This window comes from Geospiza fortis, unplaced genomic scaffold (assembly GCF_000277835.1).
Source record: "Geospiza fortis unplaced genomic scaffold, GeoFor_1.0 scaffold173, whole genome shotgun sequence".
Taxonomy (NCBI): Eukaryota; Metazoa; Chordata; class Aves; order Passeriformes; family Thraupidae; genus Geospiza; species Geospiza fortis.
The window spans coordinates 2,585,004-2,611,055 of NW_005054334.1; the positions used below are offsets into that span (position 1 = coordinate 2,585,004).

At 44.9% G+C, this 26,052-nt stretch overlaps 1 protein-coding gene across 1 annotated transcript in view; it reads right to left on the reverse strand.

Annotated features, from left to right (window-relative positions):
• CACNG2 (calcium voltage-gated channel auxiliary subunit gamma 2) overlaps positions 1-26,046 on the reverse strand; it is a 66,528-nt gene extending 40,482 nt beyond the window's left edge. Inside the window, exon 1 of the mRNA XM_014307347.2 lies at positions 25,068-26,046. Coding sequence (XP_014162822.1) covers positions 25,068-25,278 — 211 coding nt within the window. The 5' untranslated portion in view covers positions 25,279-26,046. The remainder of the gene's footprint in view (positions 1-25,067) is intronic.
• Positions 26,047-26,052: the final 6 nt, after the last annotated feature.

A 26,052-nucleotide genomic window follows, 5' to 3' on the forward strand; every position in this document is an offset into this window, starting at 1 on the left:
GCTTTATGAAATACAGTTTCTAATTGCAACCCAGGGTTTCCAGACCAGTGGCATTGGCGGACAGACGTTCACGTGGTCCCAGATTGCTTTTACTGTGTTTCTCATCCTCCCATTTATCCAATAGACCATTGAACTATTGAGCAGCTCTGGCTGACACATTTTTGCAGCTCTGAGACCTACAGCACATGAGCCTCTGTATATGGAGACTGACCTCTTGTCACGTTAAGGGAAAAAAAGGGATAGTTTTTGTCTGAAAACAACTGAATTGGTTGGTGTTGGTCTTAAAACTTTCTGCCTACTTGTCACTGCATGATGAGAGTTGTATGACCCTTGAGCTGTTGTGCAATTTCCCAAGTAAGGAACCAAATAAATGGGATTTCAGAGGAATATTTTTAATTTGTTCTTCCTGGCAGGACATGATACCTCAGTGGAGGAGTTCAAATCTGGTAGCATCCATGCTGACCGGAGGCAACTTCACTGCCCCTGCTGAAGGACTCTGAGGATGAGCTATTATATGGTGATTTATCCAGACTAATCCTTTGCCAACATTAAGCAGTAAGTTCCTGTTTCATGCTCAGAAGCCTGTAAGAGTTAGCTCACAAAGAGAAGTCCACCCATCCCCAGGACAGAGGAGAGCCCCCTGTGCATTTGACTTCAGGGACTAGAAACAGGGTGCGTGGGATTTCACCAACTGGTGCAGAGAGGCATCAGACATGTTCCCACGGGTTCAGAGCCTTCAATTCCCACATAGTGAGCTCCCAAGGAGCTTGATTCTGCAGAGCACATTTTCCTACATCTCTTACTCTCTGCCTACTCTCTTGTTACTGTGATAAGGTAGATAAAACACTGCTATCTCTTTCCTTGTGTGCACAGCCTAGGAAAAGCCATACAAGGTGCTTCCTTTGGCTTTCTTACAAGCTTGTGGCCCAAGCAGGGCTTACAATTTTTATTGATTTGAGATGCAGGATGGGCTATTTTCAGCTCTTGATGAGTACCCACTGAGAACTGCCAGAGTGAGGAGATGGGATAAGTCTTAAAGGTGTGATGCACAAACCACTGAGACGGAAGTAAAAATGTTTAAAAACCCATATGTCTCTGGAACTTTGGGCATAGCTGTTCTTCAGCGATACACCACATTCCCTCGGAGTTCTGATGGGATGTGATGTCCATGAAACCTAGCTGCAGCTGAGTAAAGCCCTGAGCAAACTGGCCTGGCCTCACAGCTGACCTGCCTTTGAGCAGTAGCTTGGACTAGAGGATTTGTGAGGTTCCTTCCCACTTGAATGTTCCAGTTATCCTATGATTCAAACTCAAATACCACACACAAATGTCTGACCAACCTTTTCTTTATCCATAACCCTTGTGCTGTGTCTGGAGGGTGTATATGAACAAGCCCAACTGGAGGTGAAAGTCAGTGCTATGCCATTGCAAAGCCTGTAAATAGAGTGATTCAATGCATACACAATGTGGTAATGACCAGCCTATAAACACCTATGGAGCAACTCTAAAATTTCATTCTACCACAGGATCCAGCTGCTGAAATTTGTGTTATAACTACAACTTACAAGGAGAAAAGGAATTGGATTGAAAAAAATATACAGGGAAAACCAGACTTTCTCAAATCGGCAACATGTTGACAGATTTCTGTCAGTGCAACATATATTAAAGTAAAAGAAGCTTCCATGCTAGTCCAAACATAGGAAATGGGTGAGTGCTCCAGCAGATCCACCCCATTGGCTGATTATGATGTTCTTCAAAACTCATTAAATCGCTGAGAACATTTTGAGATGGAAGCCCAGGCTTCCAGGTTAACCTAAGATTTATGATGCATTATTAGTATTATCATTATTATTACTATTATTTCCAACTTACCAGGGAAACTGAATCATTAAAAAACAACTGAAACTTAATTCTAACTCAGGCCAGGGATGTTTTATTCAGCTTGGGTTGACCATGGATCTCACCACATTTGAGAAGAGCAGGAAGATTGGAATCCCAGAATACCAGTGAAGCAATCTCAACAGACAAAAAACAATGCACTTCACTGCATGTTACCACATTCTGATGGGAAGTAAAAGAAACAGTTTGTAGTTTACATGAAAGTGCAGCAAAAACCCAAAATCTATGGACTTCTAAAACTGCCAGTAAGCCCCAGTTCTTCACCTATCCAGCCTGGGGCATAAACTTCCCTCAGAGGGACATTTCTGTGCATGCACTTACTGTAGAAGCAGAATTGGGATTATCAGTTTTGTCCCTTCTCCAGTGGGGCTTGTACAAGTTCATTCCATTACTGCACTGATAAGACTGGTGCAAGCAATGAGGTCATGACTGCAGTTACCTTGGACCTTCGAGGGTCTCTGGGGAATCATAGCCCTTTTCTCTAGGAATGCAGCTGCATGCTTTCAACCTGCATTTATCTAACAAAGCAGCATGTCTCCATTTGAAGTTCTGCACAACAGGATTCTTCATAATGGACTTGACAAATCTGGGGCAGTGCACAGAAAATCTCCCTTCAAGGGAACAGGTTCAGGTGCACTGACACTGATTTTCACTCTCCAGCAGATGGAAGGCTATTTAGAGGTAGAACACTGAAGATGTCATTATTTTCCAAGAGTTGCATTCCAGAGTTTAAAGGAAAGGATCTGTCAAAGAGAGAGGTTATGCTGGTAAGAAACTCCCAGACCACCCCAACTCCATTGCATCGGGAGGACTGAATGATCAGTGACCTTGAGCAGATGCTCCTCTAATCGGAGCAGAGGCCATTGGGAAGACTTTTGTAGCTGTGGAATGTGTCCAAAGAGAGATACGAGGTGTGTATAAGGAAATAATCTAAGACAAAACAAGAAAGTGTACAGCCATCCAAGCATCTGGAAAGAGGTAGCACTGGCTGACCTGACAGACTTGTTTGTATGTGCATGGTGAAGCCTGAAGATGAGCTGCCAGGGACAGCTGAGCACATTCTCTCCCTGAGGATTTCTGGATGGGATTCTCAGACTGGGATCTATCTCCCTGTGAACTCACTGAAGCACACACCAGTTCCAGACTGTGTTGCCATGCTCAGTAGCTTGTGGGAGAGGAATAGTGTAAAGACAGTTCTTGCCATGTTGGACTTAAGAGGTTACGCTGAGAAGTGGGGGCATGTCAGGATCTTCACTCCTCTGCTGCAATGAGGGAAATGTCCCAGGCAGGAATAGAGTCCTGGGGATAGGGGTGTATGACATACAGAATAAAGCTAAGATGCTAAGATGACCATATTTCAACTTCTGATGAATGGTAAAGGAGAAGGATGAACAGGCTCTTCCTTTTTTTGTCCTATCATACTGTCCTGTCCTCTAAGGCTGCTGAGGTATTGCTAACTCACTGTGGTAGAATCTGCTTGTTAACTCTCTGTGGAGTTAACAAGAGGAGTGAGAGCACATTTGGGAAAAAGTAGAAAGAGAGAGAGTGTGGAAAAGGTCTTGGAAGGAAAGCCAAGGACAAGCAGATACAGTCATGATGCTTTGGCTGGGACATATATTGAATAATACTTCCGAGTTGCCCATAAAGTCAAGATCCTGGCAGAGGGTGGATCTGGATGCTAACTCAGCATTTGTATGCCATGAAGAGAATAGCATGGGGACTCAGTCCATTTTCCTCATTGAAATGATCAGCTCAAGTGAATTAACTTGGTTTCCAACTCATCCAACCCTAATCATCCTCCTTTGAAGTTCTCCTTCCTCATTCATGCTGTAATTGTGCCCTATATAAAAAACCCAATGTGTCTCAAAGGCAGCTGGAGTACAAACCACAGAAGGGATGTGGAGGCCTTTTATCCAAGACAAACCTACACTGAAATTTAATCCTGGTTTTGGACGCAGTAATAGCTCTCAGATTAGAGAGACAGAAGAAGGTAGCATGGCTGGACTGCTAACTACGCCTCTGCTTGCTGCCCTTGAAAGGGACTGATTCAGGGGACTTTGTTCACCCAGACTAAAATACTTGTTGAGTTGGAGGAAGGTAGAAAACCTTGTTCTGGTGTTACATAAGAACATAATGTAAATTAAACGGAGGGATCAGTTCAACTCTGTAACTCTGAGCAAGCATAACTGTAGTGAAATAAAATTGTTACAAGAAGGAGTGAGAAGGGGTTTAGAGACTGACTTTTCTGTCACATCTCTTGGGAAGAAAATCTCAATGAAAGCCACCAGTATTAATGAAAGCCAATTGGAACTTGATAGGAATTATTTTGCTATTTTGTCAGCGTTGGTTGGAACACAGGGATTTAGGAAGATTTCCTTTGTAGAAGCACATCTAGGAACACTGTGCTGTCTCCTCTGAGCTGTGAGATGCACAAGCCTTTGGGAATTTGTATTTCTCTCAGGATCTGGTTTGTATGCAGCTTTTCAGATTTTCATGGAAGACCAACAAACCCACATTACTGGCATCTGTTAACTGAAGGAGAACACACAAGACCAGACACAAATCCTACCTACATGCTGTGAAGGAACTAGAAGGATAGAAGGGAAATTCTGGTTGCCTGGAATCACTGTGCCTCTTCTCAAAAATGTCCCCATAAACAAATACCTTATCACAGTGGGATAAATTGCCAAGTCCCGAAGCCCCCAAAGAATGGGCTTCAAGAAAGTCCTTCTCAGGTTATTAAACAGGTCCTGTCACAGAAATGGCAAATGAGAAAGTGGCCCTTGTTTTCCACAGTCATGATGGGTCTAGGGACTGGAGTGGTAAGGGGGCATGGTTAGTGGGGACCAGCACAACATGTAGGGGTCCCAGAGAATGGAGCATTCTACAGTTGAATCATTTCCTAACTGCATTTGCTGGTATTGCACTTGGCTCTGACCAGAGCATTTCATTGCTTTTTATTGGAAGCACACAAACATTCTGTCCCATTTGAAAGGGAGGAGAGGGAAGAGCTCAGCTGCAGCGAAGAATAGAGAAATCAGAGAGTGAGGGAGGGAGCTGCAAAGAAAAGAGCAGGTATAGTGCATGTCCGATGATGTCCATCTGTTCCTCATTAACCAGATGTCTCCCACCCACCTCCTGAAGTGCCATTGACTGCGTATTGTCAGGACAAGAAGGGGATAACAATGCCACCATGGTGCAGACATTCATACACCAACAGGAGTCCTGCCATGCAGCCATCCCTCCCTCTACTACCCTTCCAGATTGGATGCCAAGTCCCTCTTTTTCATAATCAGCTTTTAAACAGTTACATCCTCATAAAGCTTTTGCATTATAATTGCCATTTGTTTCATCCTGCTCTGAAAATGGCAAGTTATTTCAGCCCACTTTACCAGAATCAGACCTTACTTCCTGTAAGTGTGTCATGACTTCCTGCAGCATTTAAAAGAGAGAGAAGTGAATACTTGCTTTAAAAAGTGGTTTCTACTTGCCAAACTTCATCATTTTAAGAGTCAGAGAGTCCTTGGATTCACACCTGTATCCAAAGTACAGCGGTAGATTTATGGACAATTCAACCTACTAAAGATTATTTAGAAATGCAGGAAGAAGCATAAATTACTTTCTCTATGTTGTTAGCCAAGGATCATTTATAATAAGAGCCCATTGAATCATCCTTACTCCAAGGGTGATCTGTGCAGTGGTCCATGTGTGGGCATGTCAGCCCACACAGGAAAACTCTGTCTTATTCTCTAGGCTGTATTCATGGCAAGTCTTCCTTTACCTCCATATCCCTGATGAAAGCAAAGCACTCTGTCCTCAACCCTCTAAATCATTCCACAGCACAGCTCATAAATTGTAGTGTGCAAATGGAGCATCTGCTGAGCTGCAGGCACAGATAATGTGATGCTTCCACCTCTTTTCCTTTGTAAAAGCATGCAGGCCATGCTGTGCACTGCGCCCCTGACTCATGTAACAGTTAGAAAATAGCCTGTGTCTTAATCTTGTCATTTTGGTCCGAGCTCCTGCACACTGAACTTGAATGTCTGGAGGAGATCTGGGTGGGCATGTGTCCTCCAAAAGCAGCAGCCCTGAGCACTTGCCAGATGAGCAGCTGAAGGCCTCAAGAGCTTGTTGAGATAAATACCTGTACCTCTTTCAGAGTCATTGTACCTAGTGAGCCTGTAACGCTGCTAGATTAGCACTAGGTTTAAATGCCTGTTGAACAGCTGGTGCTGAGCCTCATGTTGATGTGAGACCTCTGCATGAGCTGTGCACTCTCCTTGATGTCACGGTGTTATTATATTGCTGTCACTACGAGAGTAACTCCAGTGTGGATTCCTGCTCACTGTGAGGCAGAAGAGTCCCTCATACATCAACAGCAGTTGGTCCTTGAACCCTGGTGGGTGGTGACTGAGACTGCACGCAGGGGCAGTAGGATTGCTGAGCCCTGTGCATGTTGCAAAAAGCTGAACAAAGCCAGGTAAAGATGGAAAGGAATAAAGACTTGGTTGAGCAACAAAACAGGAAACTTCATCAAGAGACAAGAGAGAATGGATGGCAGAGAGAGGAGTGAATGGGTTTTTAAAGAGAAAAGGCTTACTTGGTGAGGGGAATAACCACAAGCAGAAAAGACAAATTATGAGCTGGCATTGAAGGCAGGAGATTTCCCTTTGAGTTAAAAAGAGAGGGAGCTGTTGGGGGGACATTGTTTTTATTGCTTTTTCATGATCTGTTTTTCCTGAGAGGTGATAGGTTCAGACATTATATGCAAATTTCATCTTTACTACAGATGTGTTACATCTAGCAGTGAGTACATCTATAAGTATACATCGATAAGTGAAAGGGTAAGCTCATGCCTCATGATAGGTTTCTGTGAAAGGCTGTACTTAAGCTACCTGGGAAAGTTGTGTGAGCCTGCAGGGAGAGGCAACTGCAGTAGGAGGTCAAGTTCTCAAGAAGGAATGGTCGATAGGGCTCTGTGCCCCTCAAACATCCCTGGAGATGCCCAGTTAGGTGTAGTGCTTTCGTCTCTCTTTACACTCCAGAGGCTGAAAGCACGCTGGAAACTCAGCAGCTGGATTCTGCAGCAGCAATCTGATTAGTGTCCAACAAATGGCTCCTAGCCAGGTTTGTGACAACCTGATCAATCAAATTCAGAAAATCCCTTTTTAACTTCACAGCTGACATTGGGAAAGATCTGGGAACATGTCTGGGAATTGAAGACATCTGCTGAACATGAATGAGAAAGAAAAAAAACAGACAGGCAGATGGAGAAAGAAATGAATGGAAGTTTGTGTGATGATTCCATGTGCTGGTGTTTGGAAGAAAGCAAGCCACCTTAGATGCCAAATTATGTCCTTGCCTGCATCACGTGGCAAACATGAGACTGTGCTGTGATGGCAACTTAATGTGGATGGATTTCCACGTCTTGCTTTTGCAATAGGAAAACACACCTGAAAGTTTCTCCAGGTGAGTTACAACTGATATGGAAAGCCTGAGGAGAAAGCTGGGATCCAGCAAGACATGGGAAAACATACCCAGAGTGCCTGTTGTTGCTGTTAAACACCATCTGTCACGGACCTACGCAGGAATTCAGTATTGGATTCCTCTTCCATCGCAAAGGCTACATGAAATAATCAGTGTCTTAGCTTCACATGCATCATTGCTGAATGTAAGAATTAGTAGTTCATGCTCACTTTTAGTAGCCATGGATTGGACACAATATGTCAACTTCATTACTTATTTTCCTGACACTGCCCAAGACTTAAACAGCATGGATTTTATTTTTCTTTTTCTCCCTTGCTGTTTTCTTCTCACTCAAAGCATTGTAGAAATTGTTTGTTTTTTTAATAAAACCTTTTTTAGGTTCCAAGTAAGCCTGCAACTGCAGCAAGAAAAATACCCCAATGTTTTCTCTCTCCCCTTTGGTTCTAACAACTTCTTAGTATCAATTGCGCATTGGTTCGCAGAGGAAAAAAAGATGATAATGAATGACTTAAAATATCTCTGCTCAGGAAAACATGAACTTGATTTCAGTTTCAGAGGGAATGACATTTCTCTGGGCTCACTCACTGACTCTAATAGAAGACCAGCAAGATCTGGTGTGGCTCCAGCAGAGACCTCCTATGTTCAAAGTATCTGGGAGCTTGAAAGAAGTACCATAGAGTTTGAATTGGCTCTAATATGCTACTGATTGCTATCCATGACGTTTCCCTGGAGCTTTAGAGAACATCTGTGTACTTCACACTTGGAAAACAGTCAATATCCTTCCATGGTGTGATAGGCAGTGGGGCCAGGTAAACAGCATTTTGGAAGGAAGGCAGAGTGATCTAACAGGGACTTACGGCTTGGTGAAAAGTGAGTTCAGCTCTGCTGCAGTCTTTGTGTATACTTGGCTTACCACTTAACCTTCCCATGTCTGAAATTTTCCACAAGTAGAATGGGCATGGGAGTATTTTCTTGTGCTTCAGAGACACTGGGTGATGGAAAGCATCAAGGGGTGAAAAACCGCGCACTACCAGAATGGCTTCCATTGCTTTGAACAGAGGACAGCAATTGCATGCATGGAAAGCACAAGCTGAAACCTCACCCAGCAGCATTGGTTTTGCTGCTGCAAATTGGGACCTTGCATTCAGTAATTTATCTGTTAGCCTTTGTTTACGTGACCAGTGATGACGCTAGTGGGTTGGGAATGTCATCTTGATTGGCACCAGTAAAACTTTCAGACCATGATCTGCCACTCTCTGTTCTAGAGGGGCCATGTGTGTCATGGAAAATAAATTTATTTTGAGGAGTTTAAAAGTGTTATTGAGACTATACTTACATTGCTTTTCTGCAAAAGTAAGCATCAGTTACTTCTCAAATAACCACACAGACCTCACAGGAGGCCATAATGGTCCCTTAAAAATGCTAAAATAGTCTCTCTGTGCATAAAAATCCAACATTTTCAACTCATGCCATTCAAAGTGACTTCTGGAGGGAAGCTGTGGATTTCCAGCTTTCTCAGTGGTGTCTGAAGCAGGATAGTTTGTGTGGGGGCTAAAGGTGGCTCTGTGCTGCATTTGTGTTTTTCTGATCACCAGACCAGAAGAGATTGGCTTAGTCTCTGATACAAGCTGGAGTACCTCAAGGCTGTTGCAACATATACCTGACTAAATCCTAACTGAAAACAAGGGACCACTGTAGCAGGGGACTCCTGGATAATGTCTTGTACTGTTCGTCCTTTGGCCACATCCCCTCACTGAGGGAAAGCTTATGCATTTCCTGGCTATGTGGGTGTTCCTGATAACAGGAATTTAAACCACCAATGTGCAGCAATGTTAGCAAAGGGCAGGATCTGACTCCATGGAGTCAGACAGCAACAGAATTAACTAAAATAGCATGATGCTTTCTGTCTGAAAAAAGGAAACCACTGCCTCAAGACTAGATCTTATTCGTTTTGGGCCTTGGGCAGGTGTTGTTTTGGAATGCAAAATCACAAATGTCACAGTGTCTGCTTAAAGTAATAAATGAGGAAAAACGCACATTTTCCAGAGAAGAAATACTTCAGCCATGAGAAGTAGCTTTAACCCAGTGCAGTAGAAGGCTACATAGCAAACCCTTCTCATCATTCCCCTGATGCACTCCAACAAGTCTCCCAATGAGTTCAGGAGATGGTATCTGAAGAACCCAGCATGACCTCGAAAAAACCTGTGTGACACAGCAGTACCTGATAGAACCAGTGCAAAATCCCACGATAACCTAGCATGACCCACAGGACTGACCCTGTGACAACATTTGATTTATGGCAAATGACATGGATTTAATCACTCACTGGAGAATGCTGAATGACGCAGCACAGCATTGCTCACTGTGGCTCTACTGAACTGGCACGCTCCAATTGGCTTTGGGAACACACCCATTGGGTGATTCATACAATGAAAGAGCTGCCAATCCTCCCAACACTAATGAAATGCATCTCTGTTTTACTGGTAGCACTTTCTAGCAACCCATTTAGGCTTTTCTGCTGCTCTCATCACCCTAAGGTATGAGCACATCACAATTGATGGACAGCTGGTTTGCAGTTGAGGTTAAAAGGAAAACCTGGCTCCAAATAGGATGGAATTGAGTAATTCATGAGTTTATAAGCAGAGCACAAATAGTCAGTCAGATAATTAATTGCTATACTGACTTAGCATGGGTTGGATGAGGTACTCCCACCTTGGGAGGGGGACACGTTAACATTAATCTAGGAATGCTAAGAACTGTGTGCTCTAAGTAAACCAGTGTTACAAAATTGTTGCAGCGTATAAACTATATCTCAAATGTGGTTTGAGATTTCCTGCAGACTGTGAGAAAGACACTGTGGTTCTTCTCCACTGGAAGGAAAAGTAAAGATAGCTTCAAGGTGCACACTAAGCTGCCTACTAAGATCACTGATGTATGAGCATACATCAGCCAGAGCAGGTGCATAGGGGTCAGTCCTCAAATTCATTCCAGTTGATTCAGCCCATTTAATAGCACAAAACAACAAATAATTTTGCTTACATTCTATCTGAAGACATTCCATATATAGGGGAAATCCTGGATGACATTAATAAAGGGACATGTGGACTCTGCTTAAGTCTCTTTTCCTCTGTCATTCTGGACCAAGTATGACCCAGACATGCTGGTAGATGTAGTCTATCTAGGACAGCCAGTCGGGTCTGTCGTGAACTAAACTAGTTCAATAGTATTCTCTCAAACCTTACAACAGACCTAAATTTCCTATTAGAGCCTCAGTTTCCTTTACTTCCTTTGGTTTAACACCCATGAGGATACAGCTCACTTCCTTCCCTGCATGAAAATGAAATCTTCCCTTGCTGTAGGGTCTATGCTGACTCCCCACTCAAGTTTTGCTGCTGTACAATTGAAAACCAGATTCTCCCTCATTCACTCTCCCCATCCTCCTAATCTAATGCCCTGGTGTTATCCTGATAACAGCACGTAGAGATGTGAACCGATCTGCCTCCCATCTTGTCATCTTCTCTCACATATCCGACCCAGTTCCCAGGGTCTGATTTTGTACAACTATGAACATTTAGTCTTGAAAATTGATCACTGGCCCAGAGGCTAGATGTTTGTTACCCGGAAAAAAAAGATGACGTTACAGTTATTTTAGGTCCTGAAAAGGGCAGGAAGTCTTACTACATTAGCAGTGAAAGGATCAAGAGTGGCTCAAGAGGGTCTTGGCAGGTTCAAAAAGTCACAACATTTGAAAGCATAGTCCACATTTGATCACCTATCAACAATTTATCAATAGCTCAGTGATTAAAAACAAAGCTCTTTCACTTCATTAAACACATTCAGTGCTGTTTGCTCTACATTCCAAATGGCTGAACTGATGTTCCAGTGCAGCCTATTTTTAGTCTTTCTGATTAGTTCATTATTTAGGAAAAGCTACTGACTGTATATCTGTTGCAGAGATCTAATTCTTCATGTGGATCCCAAGGAAGAGAAGAGCTTCGCATAGGTCTTAAGAATTTATTTGAATGTGGGTTTGACCACTGTCCCTGCTGTGGTGCAGCTCAGTGAAGTGATGAGCCTAGAGCTTTCCTCTCCTTGAGTCTTTTCCTTCATTTTTGTTATGGGAAGAAGCCCCGTAATATATTATACTTTTTTTTCCCTGAGAAAACTAAGATGTAGATTGACAAAACTAGCAGTCTCAGTGAGAATTAAACAAGATACTCAAAATAAGTGATCTCTTGGGTGTCTGAGTAAATCACCACCTCCAGATCAGATTTTATTTATTTTGAGAACAAACTATTTCTTTGCTGGTAAATCCTGCAGTTTTGTCATGAATCCAATGAATTTTTGCTCTGGTAAGTGACAACCCTGGAGACAGAAGTGGCTGTGTATCCCCAGGGCAGATACCACATGGGCAAAAGCATTCCAGCATTGCCTCTTCAGCAAGCTTCAGCCCTCATGTGAAAGGACAGGATCTGCAGGTCACATGGAGATTAGTCTCTCTGTCCTTCAGCCCTGCCTGCTAAAACTGCAAAGGAGAAATCCAGCTCTGATGGCATCTTCTGGCTCCCAACTTCTCAAGCACTTGCACACACGTCTGGGCCAAGCTCCATTTCAGAACCCCAAATAACACAATGCACCTCCCATAGGGACAGAATGAGATAGGATCATTCATTTATTTCAGACCACCTGTGGTTACTAAGCATGGGGGAAACCCCTCCAGTCACTTAGGTATGCCTCTTTGGGGATATGGGAATTAGATTTGGACTGAGAACTGAGAGAGGCTCTTACTACAAGTGCCCATGGCACAATGGGATGTGACCTTGCATGGGTTTTGGAATCTGCACACCGAAGTAAGCACTGCATCCTGACGGCTCTCAGATGCACAGCTAATTTGCCTGTGCAGGGCACCATACTTGAGTGCCCATTAGAACTTGAAATACCTAAGCTAGCTTGTTTAGAGTTATTTGGGAATCTCCTCCTGGCAGTGCCTGGTGTTGGGCAGGAGGGGTCTGTTCTGCATTCTGCTCTGCCTGGAGAAGGAGATGAAGTCAATTCTAGGTGTAATACCCTCTTAGTGATGTCAAAAGCAACAACACAGAAGCAAGTTGTACACTTTTGCTGTCTTCTGCTTTGCTGCCTTTCACATGCCATTTGTCATCTTAGAGTGTCACTTTGATGTAGGGACAACAGTTTTCTGTGTGCACAGTGTCTAGCATAAAGGTGTTTCCACCCTATGTGAAGCATTTTTTGTGCAGCTGCAATGGCACAATGGCAAGAAAAGGTAAAATTCTCAGAAAATCTCCACCAAAGAACAGCAGCCAGAGAAGAGCATTAAGTGTTAGTTCCTGTGCTTTACCAAAGATAATCTAGCCATGACATGGGTTCTTTGCCATGAAAACTGTACCCAAAGACTCGAGAAGGAGGACAAATTCATGTGCTTCCAGTATGAGACCAGCACAGAGCCTCAACATATGAGGTGGCTGTGCCTGCCTTTCTTGGCATCACTAAGTCAAGTCTAAAATGTCATGCTCCAACTAGTTTGTTTCTTCTTTCCTTTTTCAAACTTTACTGTATGGAGTAAAAACCACTGGTCACACTTCCCAAACTGCTGGACGTCCAAGACTGGTTTGTCTATATGATTGATCCTGCCCAGTCTTTCTGTGTCTGAATCCTTCTGTCTCCCACAGACTGGGGCAGGAAGGAGTGAGAGGGAGCGCTGTTAGTGGTGGTAGATATTGGCATCAGCAGGTGAAAATCCATCCAATTCCACAATTCAGAGAAGTTGGATGAGGAGGTCTGTCTCTCCATCCATCAGCTCTATCTGATACTCCTGCTTCTCTCAGCAATTCAAACCTCTCCTACCTCTGAGTCCCAGAATTTTTTCTGACTCATCTTCCTCTTTCAGACCATGTATCTCAATTATCTCCTTCCAGCATGCACATTGCATTCCTATTACCACCTTCCCTTGTCATACTGTGGCCAAGCCCTGGGTCCTCTCTTGCCTAAGATTTCCTTCTGGCCAGTTGTGCTTTCCAGCTGTCACAGACCCTTCCAGCCCCCAATGTCCCTCCATTTCCAGCACACAGAGATGCTTTCCTCCATAGCTGAGTTGGTTTACTTCCAGAAACAACCCATCCCTTCAGTTTCTGCAGAAGAATAAAAGTCCTCCCTGGTCCTGGTGCCTTTATATTGTCACAATGCTCTTTCTCACAGTCTTGCTTTGCTCTGAATGCTTTCCCCCTCACTGTTCCTGTAAATGTGGGCCAAGCTGTAATGATGCAGCATACAGAAAAACACCTTTCTCCTGTGATCTTAGACAGCCCCTGGAATTAATTCCTGGAAAGTCATTCTTGTCCTGAGTTATGCTTCCCTGTGAACAGATGGACAAAGTGATGGATGAAGAGGGGAAGAACGGAACAATGATTGAGAAAGAGTTGTGCTCACCCAAAATTTAGAAAAATTGTCAGTCCCATGCATTTTCTTGTGCTGTGCTGCTGCTTGCATTGCAGTTCACTCAGCAGGGTAGACATATTATTTTCTCTTTTTCTCCCTTTCCCAACAGCAAAGTAGCTGCACTGCTCTGCTCTGCTCTTGGCAGTTGTTCCCTTTGAGGCTACTGAGTACAGTTCCAATGGAATCCTCAGCTAAAGGACACTGTGCAATGTTGAGCGCCAATTATCTCCAGCAGCAAGCCTGTTCATGGCTGCTCTGTTGCCCCAAACCCTTGCACTTCATGAGAGACCCTACCATCCTCCCAGGCTTCCTCCCATATTCTCCTATTGAACTTTTTCTGTGTATTTTCTCTTCCTTGAAAGAAATACATGGCTCCTACTTTTGGAGACACATGGGCAACAGGAAAGATAAAACAATTCCATGTTTGGAAGACTTAGAGGTCTAGCCCATTGTGCAATCCCCCCAAGACTGGAAAATATGAAGGAACGAAAGCCTGGTTGTTTTTTAGGGAGCAGCTACTTGTCTCCACTTCTGTTATTTCACAGGTCAGCTTACAATTTCTCTCTGTGCTGCATACACTGAGATCATAGGGCTCCAGGCAGGTATTTTGAGGAATATCTGGGACAGAAGCTTCTACACTAAACTGTAGCATCCGCCATACCAAAAGCATGCACTGCAGTAGTGCTTGGAAGCAATTGGAGGAGAAAGGAGCCTGGAGATAGCTATTCCTGGACCTTTCCTCACTCCTGCCCAACTGCATTTCCACAGTGCAGTGGGGATCTCAGTCTCTCACTCAATTGTTTCTGCTGGACACTAACCCCTCTTGCTGTCCCCAAAATAAACTAAAACAGTTCTTCACCCTGCTTAAAATGTTCCTACTGTCTGTGGCCAATTAGGAAATCCCAAACACAGGGAAACCATCCATCCTGTGGTTGTGAAATTCAGTATAACTTCATAGTGGCTCCAACCTATTCCATGTACTTTTTGTCTCTGAATATTTGATTTCCGTCCCCCTCCCACCTGCCTTCAGGCAGGATGACATTCTTTTCTGCTCAAGTCCTTTCAGTCCTTTCACATCTTGAAGCTCCTCGATTACAACCACTTTTCTTGTGATGGTGACACCTTAAGAGACAACAGCAGCTGCCTATAAAGGGCCTCTGCCATCTGTTTCCTCTGCCACTTCTTTGAGACAGCTCTAGTTATATACAGAAAAATATTTATCACAGTTCATTCACTCCTCACTCAAAAATGAGCAAGAGAAAAATGCCTTCTTTCGTGGTTCTGCCACTGCCCTTCAAAAACCCATGACCCTCAGCCTAAGGAAAAGGACAATGCTTGAATCTAAAACAAAGCAGCAGAAATTCCTGATGGTTGGTCCCTTGAGACCCTGTACCCTGAAGACAATTCTGTGGGGCATCTACATTTGGGAATGGCTCCTCATGGCTGCTTGAAAGGCAAGAGTCAAAAGCAAACCACTTAATCTCAAACACCAATCTTTCATACCAATTAATCACCAATCATATCTGAAGGGACATGCATGTGTGCACACGTGCACACATGCACATTTCAACAGACTTAGTTGTGAGTCCTTTTCCACCACCTCTCCAAAGAGGCTGGATGGGATGGGATCAAGGGGACTAGTTCCTACCCAGGAGGACTATGGGCTGGAAATGTAAAAGGAAGAGGGGAAACATCATCAAGTGTTAGGACTGTAAGAGAAAAATCCACACGTGAGAGATGATGTGGAAAAAAGGGAAGAGATGAAGAAACAGCGAATTCTGAAGAAGAATGATGAAGAGGATGAAGAAAAATGAAAACCAAAGGTGAAAAAAAATTGAACTAAGAAAGAAAAATATTATGCAACATCCTCAGGAGGAGATGAAGCTCCAGGAATAGGTTCTCAGAAATTTACTGTTTACAATGGACAGGTCACAGTAAGGTTGCAGAAGTCAGCAAATAGGGTTGGATGAAAAATAGCTTGATTCACAATGATCTGTGATACTGAATGAACACAACCATAAACTTGGGAAATATTCAGTGTTCAAGCATGATCCATCTCACTGCAGCTACACTGGTGATATAAACAAGACCTGAAGAAAGAGAGAAGTTCCCTGAGTGATAGCAAATTTAAGAATGAAATGTTGTTATGAAGGAGTGGGAGGAGAAAAATAAAACCAGCACTAAAATAAAATATCATGTTCAGAAGGAGAATGAAAACTGAGAAATAGGAAGAGAAAAATCAGAAAGGGATAGAAAATCCAAGGAACGGAGGTGGATAGTGTTATTCTTTATTTGACAGAATGTATTCTTTATACAACAAGCTAAATCAGAAATTTATAGGTGTTTGCTTCTAGCAAAAACACACATCAGAAAAATCCCTACCCATGAATAGGATGACATTGCATTCTCAAGTTTTTGTATACCATCCTCATTTTCTGTTTTTCACAGCTAGAAGATAGGAATATATGCTCTGGGGGAATAGGAAATGCGGCATAAAGTCCATATGCTTCTCTGGGGAGTTATAGATTTGACAGGAAGCTAGTATAAATACTTTAGTCACCTGTGCCACAGAAAGAGAAGTGGATTTCACCTGTCCTGCAGGGCTTGATATGAAAACTCTGATTGAGTAGTTTGGAATTTTATGGGAGAGCTTTTCTGTAACACAAGGAGAATAAACAGGTCTGGGAGACAGAAAGCTGTCAATAAAAAAGAGAGGTGCAGATAAAGATAGAAATGCAGAAAGAAGAGAAAGAGAAACGTGAATGCCAGCAAGTTCATGGTCACCTCTGCCATTTTACACACTCACCCATCCAAGGTGAGGAATCTGTATGAGAATTTTTGCCCCACAGGAAGAGCAGCCAAGTCGAATTTTCCTAATGAGGGTGAAAGATGATGAAAATGGGAATAGTTAAAGGAGGAACTGCTGGACTTGGTGAACAGCTGGCATAAATAAATGCAGAATCTCATTACCTTTGGGGCTGTCACACCCACTCACACTAGAAATGAATTTAGCCCCTGGTTGGTTGGGTACGTCACTGGCAGAGCAGGGCCACGCGGTGACCTTGGGGGCATGGATGCTGGAAGCACGCACAGCCCTTCCTCAGCCTCACTCTCCCCTTGCCTACACGGGCAGCGTAAGCAGCGTGGCTCCATCCAAGTCACCGAGGTCACATCAGAGCAACGAGGGGAGAACTGGGCCTCCATCTCTTGTGCATAGAAACACTACAGTGTTGTACGTCATCGCATGCCAGTGCAGTCATCATTTCCACAGATACAGGAGGAAAGAGGCCCCCTTGTTTCTAATTTAGTTGTGATAGCATCAAAGAGACTCAAAGCCTACTGCTTTCTGGGAAGCAGGGACTTCAACAATAATAATTCTTTGCACATATATAGCACCTTCATTGCCAGCTACTTACTTTATACCCTGGGGTGTGAAGAAAAAGGACTCCACTTAATTCCATATGCTCTTAATTGCTCTCTATCCCAGATCCTTCCTAGCAAAATATGATAGAAATACCTAAGCTCACTGTTAATTTGTCAAATTAGGGCAGTCATTGACACCAGCAGAAATGCAGGCCTAGTTTGCATCTTACATTGCAACTGCACAGCATAGCATCTAGAAACAAAAGAAATGCCAGACTAAGTAAATCTGAGCTCTGTTTAATCCCTGACAAATGTTTCAGGGAAGAGGCAAGAACCACATGGCAGTCAGATAGGGGATAGACTGCCCTTGTGAAATGTTATCCTAGTTTTTTATGGTGACTGGCTTAATTGCCGAATTACAAAACACCCAAAATGCGGTTCACATCCATTAGGAGGATGCTTAATTTTCGTGAACTCTGTCGTAAATGCCCACTTGCTTGCTAAATGTTGTTAAAATCTTGGCCATGAGAGCTCCAGTGGCAGTGAGCTCTACAGCCCTGATATGCATCAAATGAGAAAGCTCTAACTGGGTCTCCTGTGACTCATGTCAGGTCCTCTTGTCTGTGTGTTACAAAATGGGGAAATCAAGAGCTACTGATCCACCTTCTCTAGTCCATTCATTATTCAACACAATCCAATCACTTTCCCTCTCGTTCACCTCCTTTTCCAGGCAAACATGCCTAGCCTTCATACACAACCTTCCTACTATTCCTTGTCCCTGTGCCCCTTTTATGAACCCTATTCTGACTTTGCAACACCCCATCCTTGGATAACCCCTACTTCTGCACTCTCTGCTGTCCCCTTTGCTTCACTCCTTATACTTGGGGACTTGCTGGTGGTGGGTTTTCTGTTTGCAGCCATGTGCTGCAATAGACCATTAACAGCAGTGTACCTGTTTCTGGCACCCAGTGAGTCACCACGGTTCACGTAGAGCCCTGGATAGCACACAATCCCCCATTTCTCACCAGCCAGTGATACCCTCTGCCCCTCCTCACTGGGGTTCATTCAGACAAGCATGGGGCTTGGAGCCCCCAGCCCCATTCACTTCCCCAGCTTAGGTATTCCTGAGAATGTCAGAGAAAATCATTCCCCTGAAAACAGCTCAAAAAGGACGATTGCTCGCTGAGACTCTTCTCCCTGACAAATGGAGATCCTTCACTGTAGTGCACAACAACTGCCCCAGGGTTATGGCTTTGAGAGACCCTTATTTTCCATTTGGATCCTGGCCTGATCCATGTCTGAGGGTTGCCAGGGAGGGCATTTAGGGCTGCCATGAGCTCCTTCCAGCCCAGTTGCTGGCTGCACGCAGATGAGCCAGCTCATCAGCTGAGCTGCCAGTGAGCCCTCCGGCCATGGGAGGTTGGAGGCAGCAAAGTGGAGGGAGCTTGGACTGACCACAGGCAGTGAGCAATGAGGGGAGCAGAGGGAGGGGCTCGGGTCTCACCCCACTCAGAGGTAGCTGGGCTGCTAGTAAGAGGAGACAGTGACAGCAACTGGTGTCATACACTGCTTTGAGGAGGGGGCACTGGCTGGAGAAAGGAGGAGGAGGACACCCAGAAAGAGGCTGGAAAAGTGTTTATTTAGAGCACACAGGCAGCACAGCTCCCAAAGAATGGGGTCCTTTAGCTGGAGGGAATGACTATATGTAAGATTGGGTAAAGACATGGGGAAATAATGGCAGGGAGAAAAGGATAGAGGATAGATAAATGCGACAGCAGCAGCAAAGGGGATGGAGAGGAGCAAGGACAAGATAACATAACAGAGGATAGGATAATATAAGATAGGATAATATAACAGAGCAAGGGGGATGGGCCTCAGAGAACTTGGAGACAAACAGGGAGAAATAATGAAGGAGAAGATGCTTTTGAGAGAAAGCACAGAAGAGACATAAAGATGAAAGGGAAAAATAAAGAGGAAAAACAGGGGAGGGAAATGAGAACAAATTAAAATGGAGATGGATAGAATGAGTCAAAGATGGAGGGTAAGGAAAAAGCTGAGGTTATATAGGCACGGGGAAAATAACTTTTAGGTGTATTGTATTTACACTGCATTCTGCATATGCCTAAGCAGTGGCTGCCTAACTGGGTGGCTGCTGCCTTGGACTGGGGGCTGAGCAAGGAGGATATGAAGCAGGAACCCTGCTGTAAGCCATTCTTCTGGCAGCAGCCCCCTTCTCTCCTTGAGAGCCCCCTGCAAGGGGGAAGGTTTCGTGCCCGTGAAAGGAAGGCAGCAGCACATCCCCTGACAAGGAGTGCGATATGGAAGGGAGAAGCAGCACAGAATGGAGCAGCGAGGGCTCCCCCTGGGATAAACCGGGTATGCTTGATTGGAAATCCGCTCTTAAAACAGGGGCAGGGGGCAGAGCCATCTGAGAGCCTGAAATGTTCCCTGCTCCCCCCGGCAACCGCCTCGCTACTGCTTTTAAATTAAATAAATATGGAGATTCTGCTGTCAAACCTCAGTGGTTCTCCTCCCCCAAAACTCTTGCTTAGATCATACCAAACCGCAACCAAGTGAGACGGGGGCACAGAGGGCTGCATGGGGAAAGGGATGGGTTAAAAGAGAAACATTAGATAGGGATAGCTCCTGGTCTCCCTGGCAAAGAGACATTTGTTCTGTCTCTGTGTAATTTCTTTATACATTACTGCTGCCACACTGAACCTCCATGTCCCTCCCACTGCATTTCACTCTCACTCTTTTCAGCAAGGCAATTTCTGGTGCATTTCAGGACAGTATTAACCCATTCCTCTTTCTCAGCAGGAAGATTCATAATTTAAAAGCAATTTAGAAGTCTGTTCTAGCAACTCACTAGTGAGGAACAGCATTTCTTTGTCAGATCTTACAAAGGAGCTGAGCTTGCAGGTCTCAACCCCTCACATCCCTGCCTTCTCTGACTTCAGTCAGGTGTGAATTTAAGCTGAGAGGAGAACCAAACCCACCCAAGTCTGGGATCCTGAGTAATTCTTCCTCACCATCTGCCACCCCACTTTTTAAAATCCTTTATCTTCTTCTTCACCCAAGGCCTGTCCAGCTCTGAATCCTTTTTTCCCCATCAGATGCAATGCCAGCAACAATCAGCTCTGTGCCTGGTCATTTCCTCCTGCTGCATCTCACGGCTGGGCTAGGATGCTCCTGGTCCTGAACTGTGAAGACATGGAGACCCTGATTTAATCTACTGCTACACTCACTGAATTTTCAGATAAGGCCTTGGATTAGGTCAGCAAGGATGAAAGGAAAAGACCCTTTGTAGATTTGTGGGTCCTCGGAAGTAGGACGGCAGGCAATTCTGAGAGCAAAACTAGGGACACTGACAGGAAACAACAGCTGAAAGAAATAAAATCATGAAAAGTAAGAGGGAAAACAGGGAAAAAACCCACATATAAAATGGATGTGAAAGGAAAGAGGTGCACCAGGAACAAACAGCAGTGGGAGAAGGCAGTGAGAGGAAGAGACGCAGCGCCAGAATTGTCTGGCAGAAGCTTGTCCACGGCCTTCGCCCTGCCTCACTTTGCTGTCAGCTCTTCATTTTTGCAAACACTGGATCTGCACTTAGCTCTCATGCATTGTTTGGATATAACAAGCTGGAAAGGGAACAGACCAGCTCATTAATTCTCCTTGGGAAGGGTCTCTAGGCAGGAATTATTTTCTCCACCAACATCCATTCAATTACTTGCCTTCACACCAGTCAGATCTACAGGGATGTCTAACCCCATGTGCATCACTCATGCCTGCCTGCCCTGGACTCTTCTCTCCCGCCTTCTCAGTACAAAAGCCTCCCAGACCTATCTGTTTCTTAATAATAATGACAACATGACAAAACCAATAACCTACAGATACGAAATACATTTCATTTGCTTGCTTCATAAGACCCTGATAAGGCATCGTCCCTCACTTTTTGAGATCCTGTAGGAGATCTACAGGAGCTAATGAAAGAATTAGACAGGGCATCACTCATAATAAAAAGTGGTTTTAAAACATTCAGTGCCAAGAAGGAATTAGGCTGGAATATCCGCAGCCATTTCGAAGTTGTAAGAAGTGCAGCATCCATGTGGGGCATGAGCTTGTAGATCTCAATTGTTCAGTGTTCGTTTGTGTTTTGTGCTATACAGTTAAAGGGCTGAGGAAAACCATTTTTCTTGAAAGGCAGAGACTTTTAAATGGCCCAGAGACATATTTGGGCAACCCCAAAGTCTAAGAGAGAATCATCTGGAGGAAGATTAAGGAAAAAATCAGAAGCATGATCTGCAGTAATGTGAACTGACACCACCTGTCTGCTTGAGTCCCACTATGGAGCAGGGGCTCACTGTGGGACACAAGAAAGGGGGGAAAGAAATCCCAATAGAGGAGGAACATCCCAAATTACACTCCTTTGAAATAATACAAAGATCTGAAAGTGCTGACTAAAAGTCCATTGTAGGGAATAGAATGACTGAAGAGAGGGAAACCCAAAAATTGAAAGCCTGGGAACCAAATTCTCCAAGAGGAGTTTGCAATTCTGACAAAAATGTATCTGTGCATGGAGCCCAAGATAAGTACTCACATCCATTTTTGCTACTGGATCTCTTGGCCAAGAAGAGAAAAGACAATTTGGTATGATAACTTGAACATGAGGTGTCCACTATCTCTGACAGCCTACAGTGTTGACTAATGCCAGCATTCCTTCAAGTTTCCAGAAATGAAGGCAACATTATCAGAGGCTTCCTACCAGTAGCAGATGGCAGTTTGAACTCCTCCTTTGATTATTTTCTTGTTACAAAGCCTCCTGCCCTCCTCTTCACCACCTCCCTCACCCTATAGACCTGCCCTTACATCTACCCCAGGGAGAAGAGTGCTTGGCCCACATCCTTTATCAGGTGCCTCTGCCACACCGTGGGGAGGCTGTGCACAGACTCAAGGTTTTTGTCCTTTTTACAGCCTCCTGAGACGAAGCTCTTTCCTCCACAAATCTACCCACTCTATGTATCATGGAAGAAAGGAGTCTTTGCTGCATCCTTCTCTCTCCTGTTCACCAGCAGGAAGCTTTCACCAGGGAGAGGGAACCAACCAGGGACACTGTTCTGATTCCTTATGACAAGAAAGAAGATATCCCCCAACTAAGTTGATCAGACATGACAGTAAGAGCCCTGCCATCCAAGGGCTGGTGGGGATATTTGGCTGTGCTGTCCTGGGACCAAGGGAGCACCAGCCACCACCCCATGCAGGCTCTGGGGCTGCGGGAAGCCAAGCAGAGACATCCCAGCAGCCAAACCTATGCTGTGCCACCTCACGAGGCAAATCCATGCTCAGGCCCTTCTCAGCGTGTGCCCATGGGGATGGTCTTGAAACCAAGTCTTTATCCAAGTTTTAGTGCAACCTGTGCCCTCAGGGAAGGCACTCAGAGCTGGGCTCAGCTCCCCTGTGGTGCATTGCACCCTCCTACCCCACTTGCTGTGCTGCCCAGCATTGGGGGGCTGGGGGGATTGGGCCAGCCTGACCCCCACGCATGTGGGGTGAGTGAGAGCACCCTGCCAGGGCCGTGCAGGTTGTGCTCAGGCTGAATTTCATGCCGTTCATGCAGGGCTATGAGTGTTTTAGCCCACTGGAGAGCATCAGCAGGGAGGGCAGGGGACCTGGGCTGGCAGCACAACATTGTGGGGGCTGGGGGCATTTCAAAGCTTTTAATTGGAAGCATCCTGGCACATTCTTTTGCCATGCAAGCCACTTCTCAACAGTGCCTGTGGGGTCCTGTCAGATGTAAAGGAGAAGGAGCCCTGAGCTCCTCCAATCTGACAAACCTCACCCGCCCCTTCCTCCTCCCCCTCAGACCGTGTCCCTCTGGGTACAGCTCTGTGGGCAGATAGACATGATCTGAATTCACTGTCTCTCCTGGCTGGGGTCCTCATACCTTCTGTCTCAACCCCAGCCTCCCTCCGCCCTCCAGCTTGGGGACACGGCTCAGGAAGGGAGTTCATCCCTGCAGCCTCTCTTCCCTGCATGGCTTTGCATTTGGGCTTTTTTTTTTTCCCTCTCTCTCATTAATTTTTAATTAAGGAGATGTCTCCTTCCCTGGTTGTAATGAATATCTGTGTGAAAGGCTTTTCATTTTTTATTAATATATACCTCTATGTATTTATCTATTTACAGGAAATCTGTGCGTGTGTATGAGCAAGTGTGTTTAAAACATCCCCCATTAATTTACTGCTATTGATTTTCTGGCGTGGATACAGCATATAGTATTCAGCATAGAGCTCCTCTGCAGGATATGTTAAAAGGCAGCAGTTTGGGTTGACAAAGGGCACTAAATGCAGTATGCGTCAAATAGACCATCGCTCAATGAAGTCACTTAGCTATTCAAAACATGTCCAGCCATCACTCAACCATTTGCACCAAGAATGGGGGGGAAATTCATGCTTCTTCCTGGACACAACCATTTCCAAACAGCAGCTTTAGCTTTCTTTGGTGAGAGACATCAAAACATACATAGTTTATTTCCCCCTTCCCCTGCCTTCCATCTCCCAGTGCCGGGTTAAGAAAATCATTTCTGCGGTACCCACTTGCCGTTCTCTCCCGACAGGGAGCTCCAGGCACACCCAGCTCCGGTGGACACCGGCAGGCACCGATCTTATCCCTGCATGTCCATGAACCCCGGCAGCCCACTGTCCAGCTGGGAGCTGATTCACAAACAGGGCTTTCACAATGGGCTCTAATGTGCGCTCCTGTTCTCTCACTCTCTCCTCACTACGTGTGTAACACAAACCGTGCATTTACATCGCTTGCCCCCCTCCCTCCAGCACAGGCTGGAGACCACCTCCCCAGCCCACATGTACGCCAATAGCAGTACTCAGCAACACATATTTAAAAGCAAATCACTGGACCCTCTTTTCTTTCCCTCTCCCTTTAGAACGTCTGATTCCAGAAGTTGGCTGCAGTGGTGTCTCTTCTGTCATCAGACATGTCACTGAGTTGCTGTTCAGTTTCACCACATCAGACTTCAGCTGATTTCTCCATTCAGAGACTTGTTTATTTTAAGCCTTTACTATAAACCTTAAAAAAAACCCCAAAACCCCAAAACCAACCCCAGACAAAACCCACCTCCCAAAAACAAACAAACTGGGGAAAAACCCCAGCCCCAAATCAAACCAATCAGCAGCCACATAGACCCCTCTGCATCCAGCCCAGTGAGATGTGGTTGCCTACAGACGTATCAAAATGCTCTGAACTCTGTTTCAGATGACTGGTATCATTCTGTATGAGACATTTTGGATATAACACGGTTGCTTCCCTTTCTCTCTTTTTCCTTACTAAAGTGAACTAAATTGCATCCAAAGTGCTTTGCAATCACCTCCTCCCCACACTGCCCCTCACTCACAGTCTTGTCTTTGCAAATAAGCCTTGCAAAGAGAGCAATTATTTCACTCTCTGGTTGCAGTCGGAGCACGGCAATAACACAGCATTTTGGCATTGCTTACCCAGGCAATACAAACAAGCTGAAGACAGGCAGACTGCACAGTTGCTTTTTGAAAGGATCTCTTGGTGGTTTTGTAACACACACATCATTCTAGTTGGAGGGAGGAAGTGAATTTTTGGAGAAGGTGGGAGTGGGGAGGGTGGGAAAGAAGGAGAAGGGAACAGAACAGTGAATGTTTTGCCTGTCTTCTTGCCTCTGTGCTCTGAGTAACTGAGCCCACCACTCTCAATCCACCACAAAAGGAATGAAGTGAGAAAATGGTGGAATGTGGAGGGATTTATTGGGGGGAGGAGGGAGAAACGTGGGGTGGTGGGAGAAGAAGGGGTGGGGGGGGGTGTGGAGGTCCAGAATCAAATACCTTCTAGGCAGCAGGTTCTCCATAATCCAGAATGGGTCATGACTTCCTCGTTCTTTTTGCTGGTTTCGTTCTCACTGACAGTTTTAGTCTTGCAAACCCCTCTGGAGTAAAGCCAGTAGTCGGTCCCCACAGCTATGGTCATCAGGCTGAAGGCAGCGAAAGCACCAACGGTGGTTAAAAGCATCTGAACACCTCTGTCAAAGAGCCCCATAATTCTTCATTATACAAATACCCAACCGCCTTCTGATTCTTGGGGTGTGTGTGTTTAATAAAATAAAAGAATAATAATTCCGACTAATAATATAATGGGTATAGAGAGAGAGATAGATATCAAAAAAGGGAGGTAAGAAAGCCCACGGAAAAGAGTGTAAATTAGAAAGACCACACGGGAAGAGGCTTGCCTTTTAAATCGGAAACGTTCTGGTTGAAATATAAAAAAAGGAAAAAGGAAAAAGAAAAAAAGAAGAGAGAAAAGAACCAAGAAAAACCAAACAAATAAAGAGAGAACCCCCCCCAAAATGAGACGCCTTAATCCCTTTTTCTAAAATTCTGGTCTCCAGTTTCCATATGTAATGGCTAATTTGGAGATGGCTTCCACAGTGAACAGGGGAGCAGCAGCAGCATCCTCAACACAATCTCTCATTATCTGGACCTAGACAGTTAGAGACTGTAAGAGCAGAGATGCAACCTTCAGTCTTCTTGCTTAGCTCTGCAGCCTGCGCCATGAAAATCCTTTTCCTTCCCAGTTATCTTCCTTGGGTTTTTATTTTTTTTTTCCCGGCAGCGGCAGTCGCTCCAATCCTCTCTCACTTTTTCTTGCTTGCTTCTCCTTCCTTTTGCTCGCTCCTACCACCAAGCCAGAGTGCCCAGTATACTGTAAGCCCTTGATTTCAGCTGAACAGGTGCCGAGGTCTTGCCTCCCATGGCTTTTCCGCACAGCCGCGGCGCTCGCTCCCGGCGGAGGTGGGCGAGGAGAGAGGGGGGC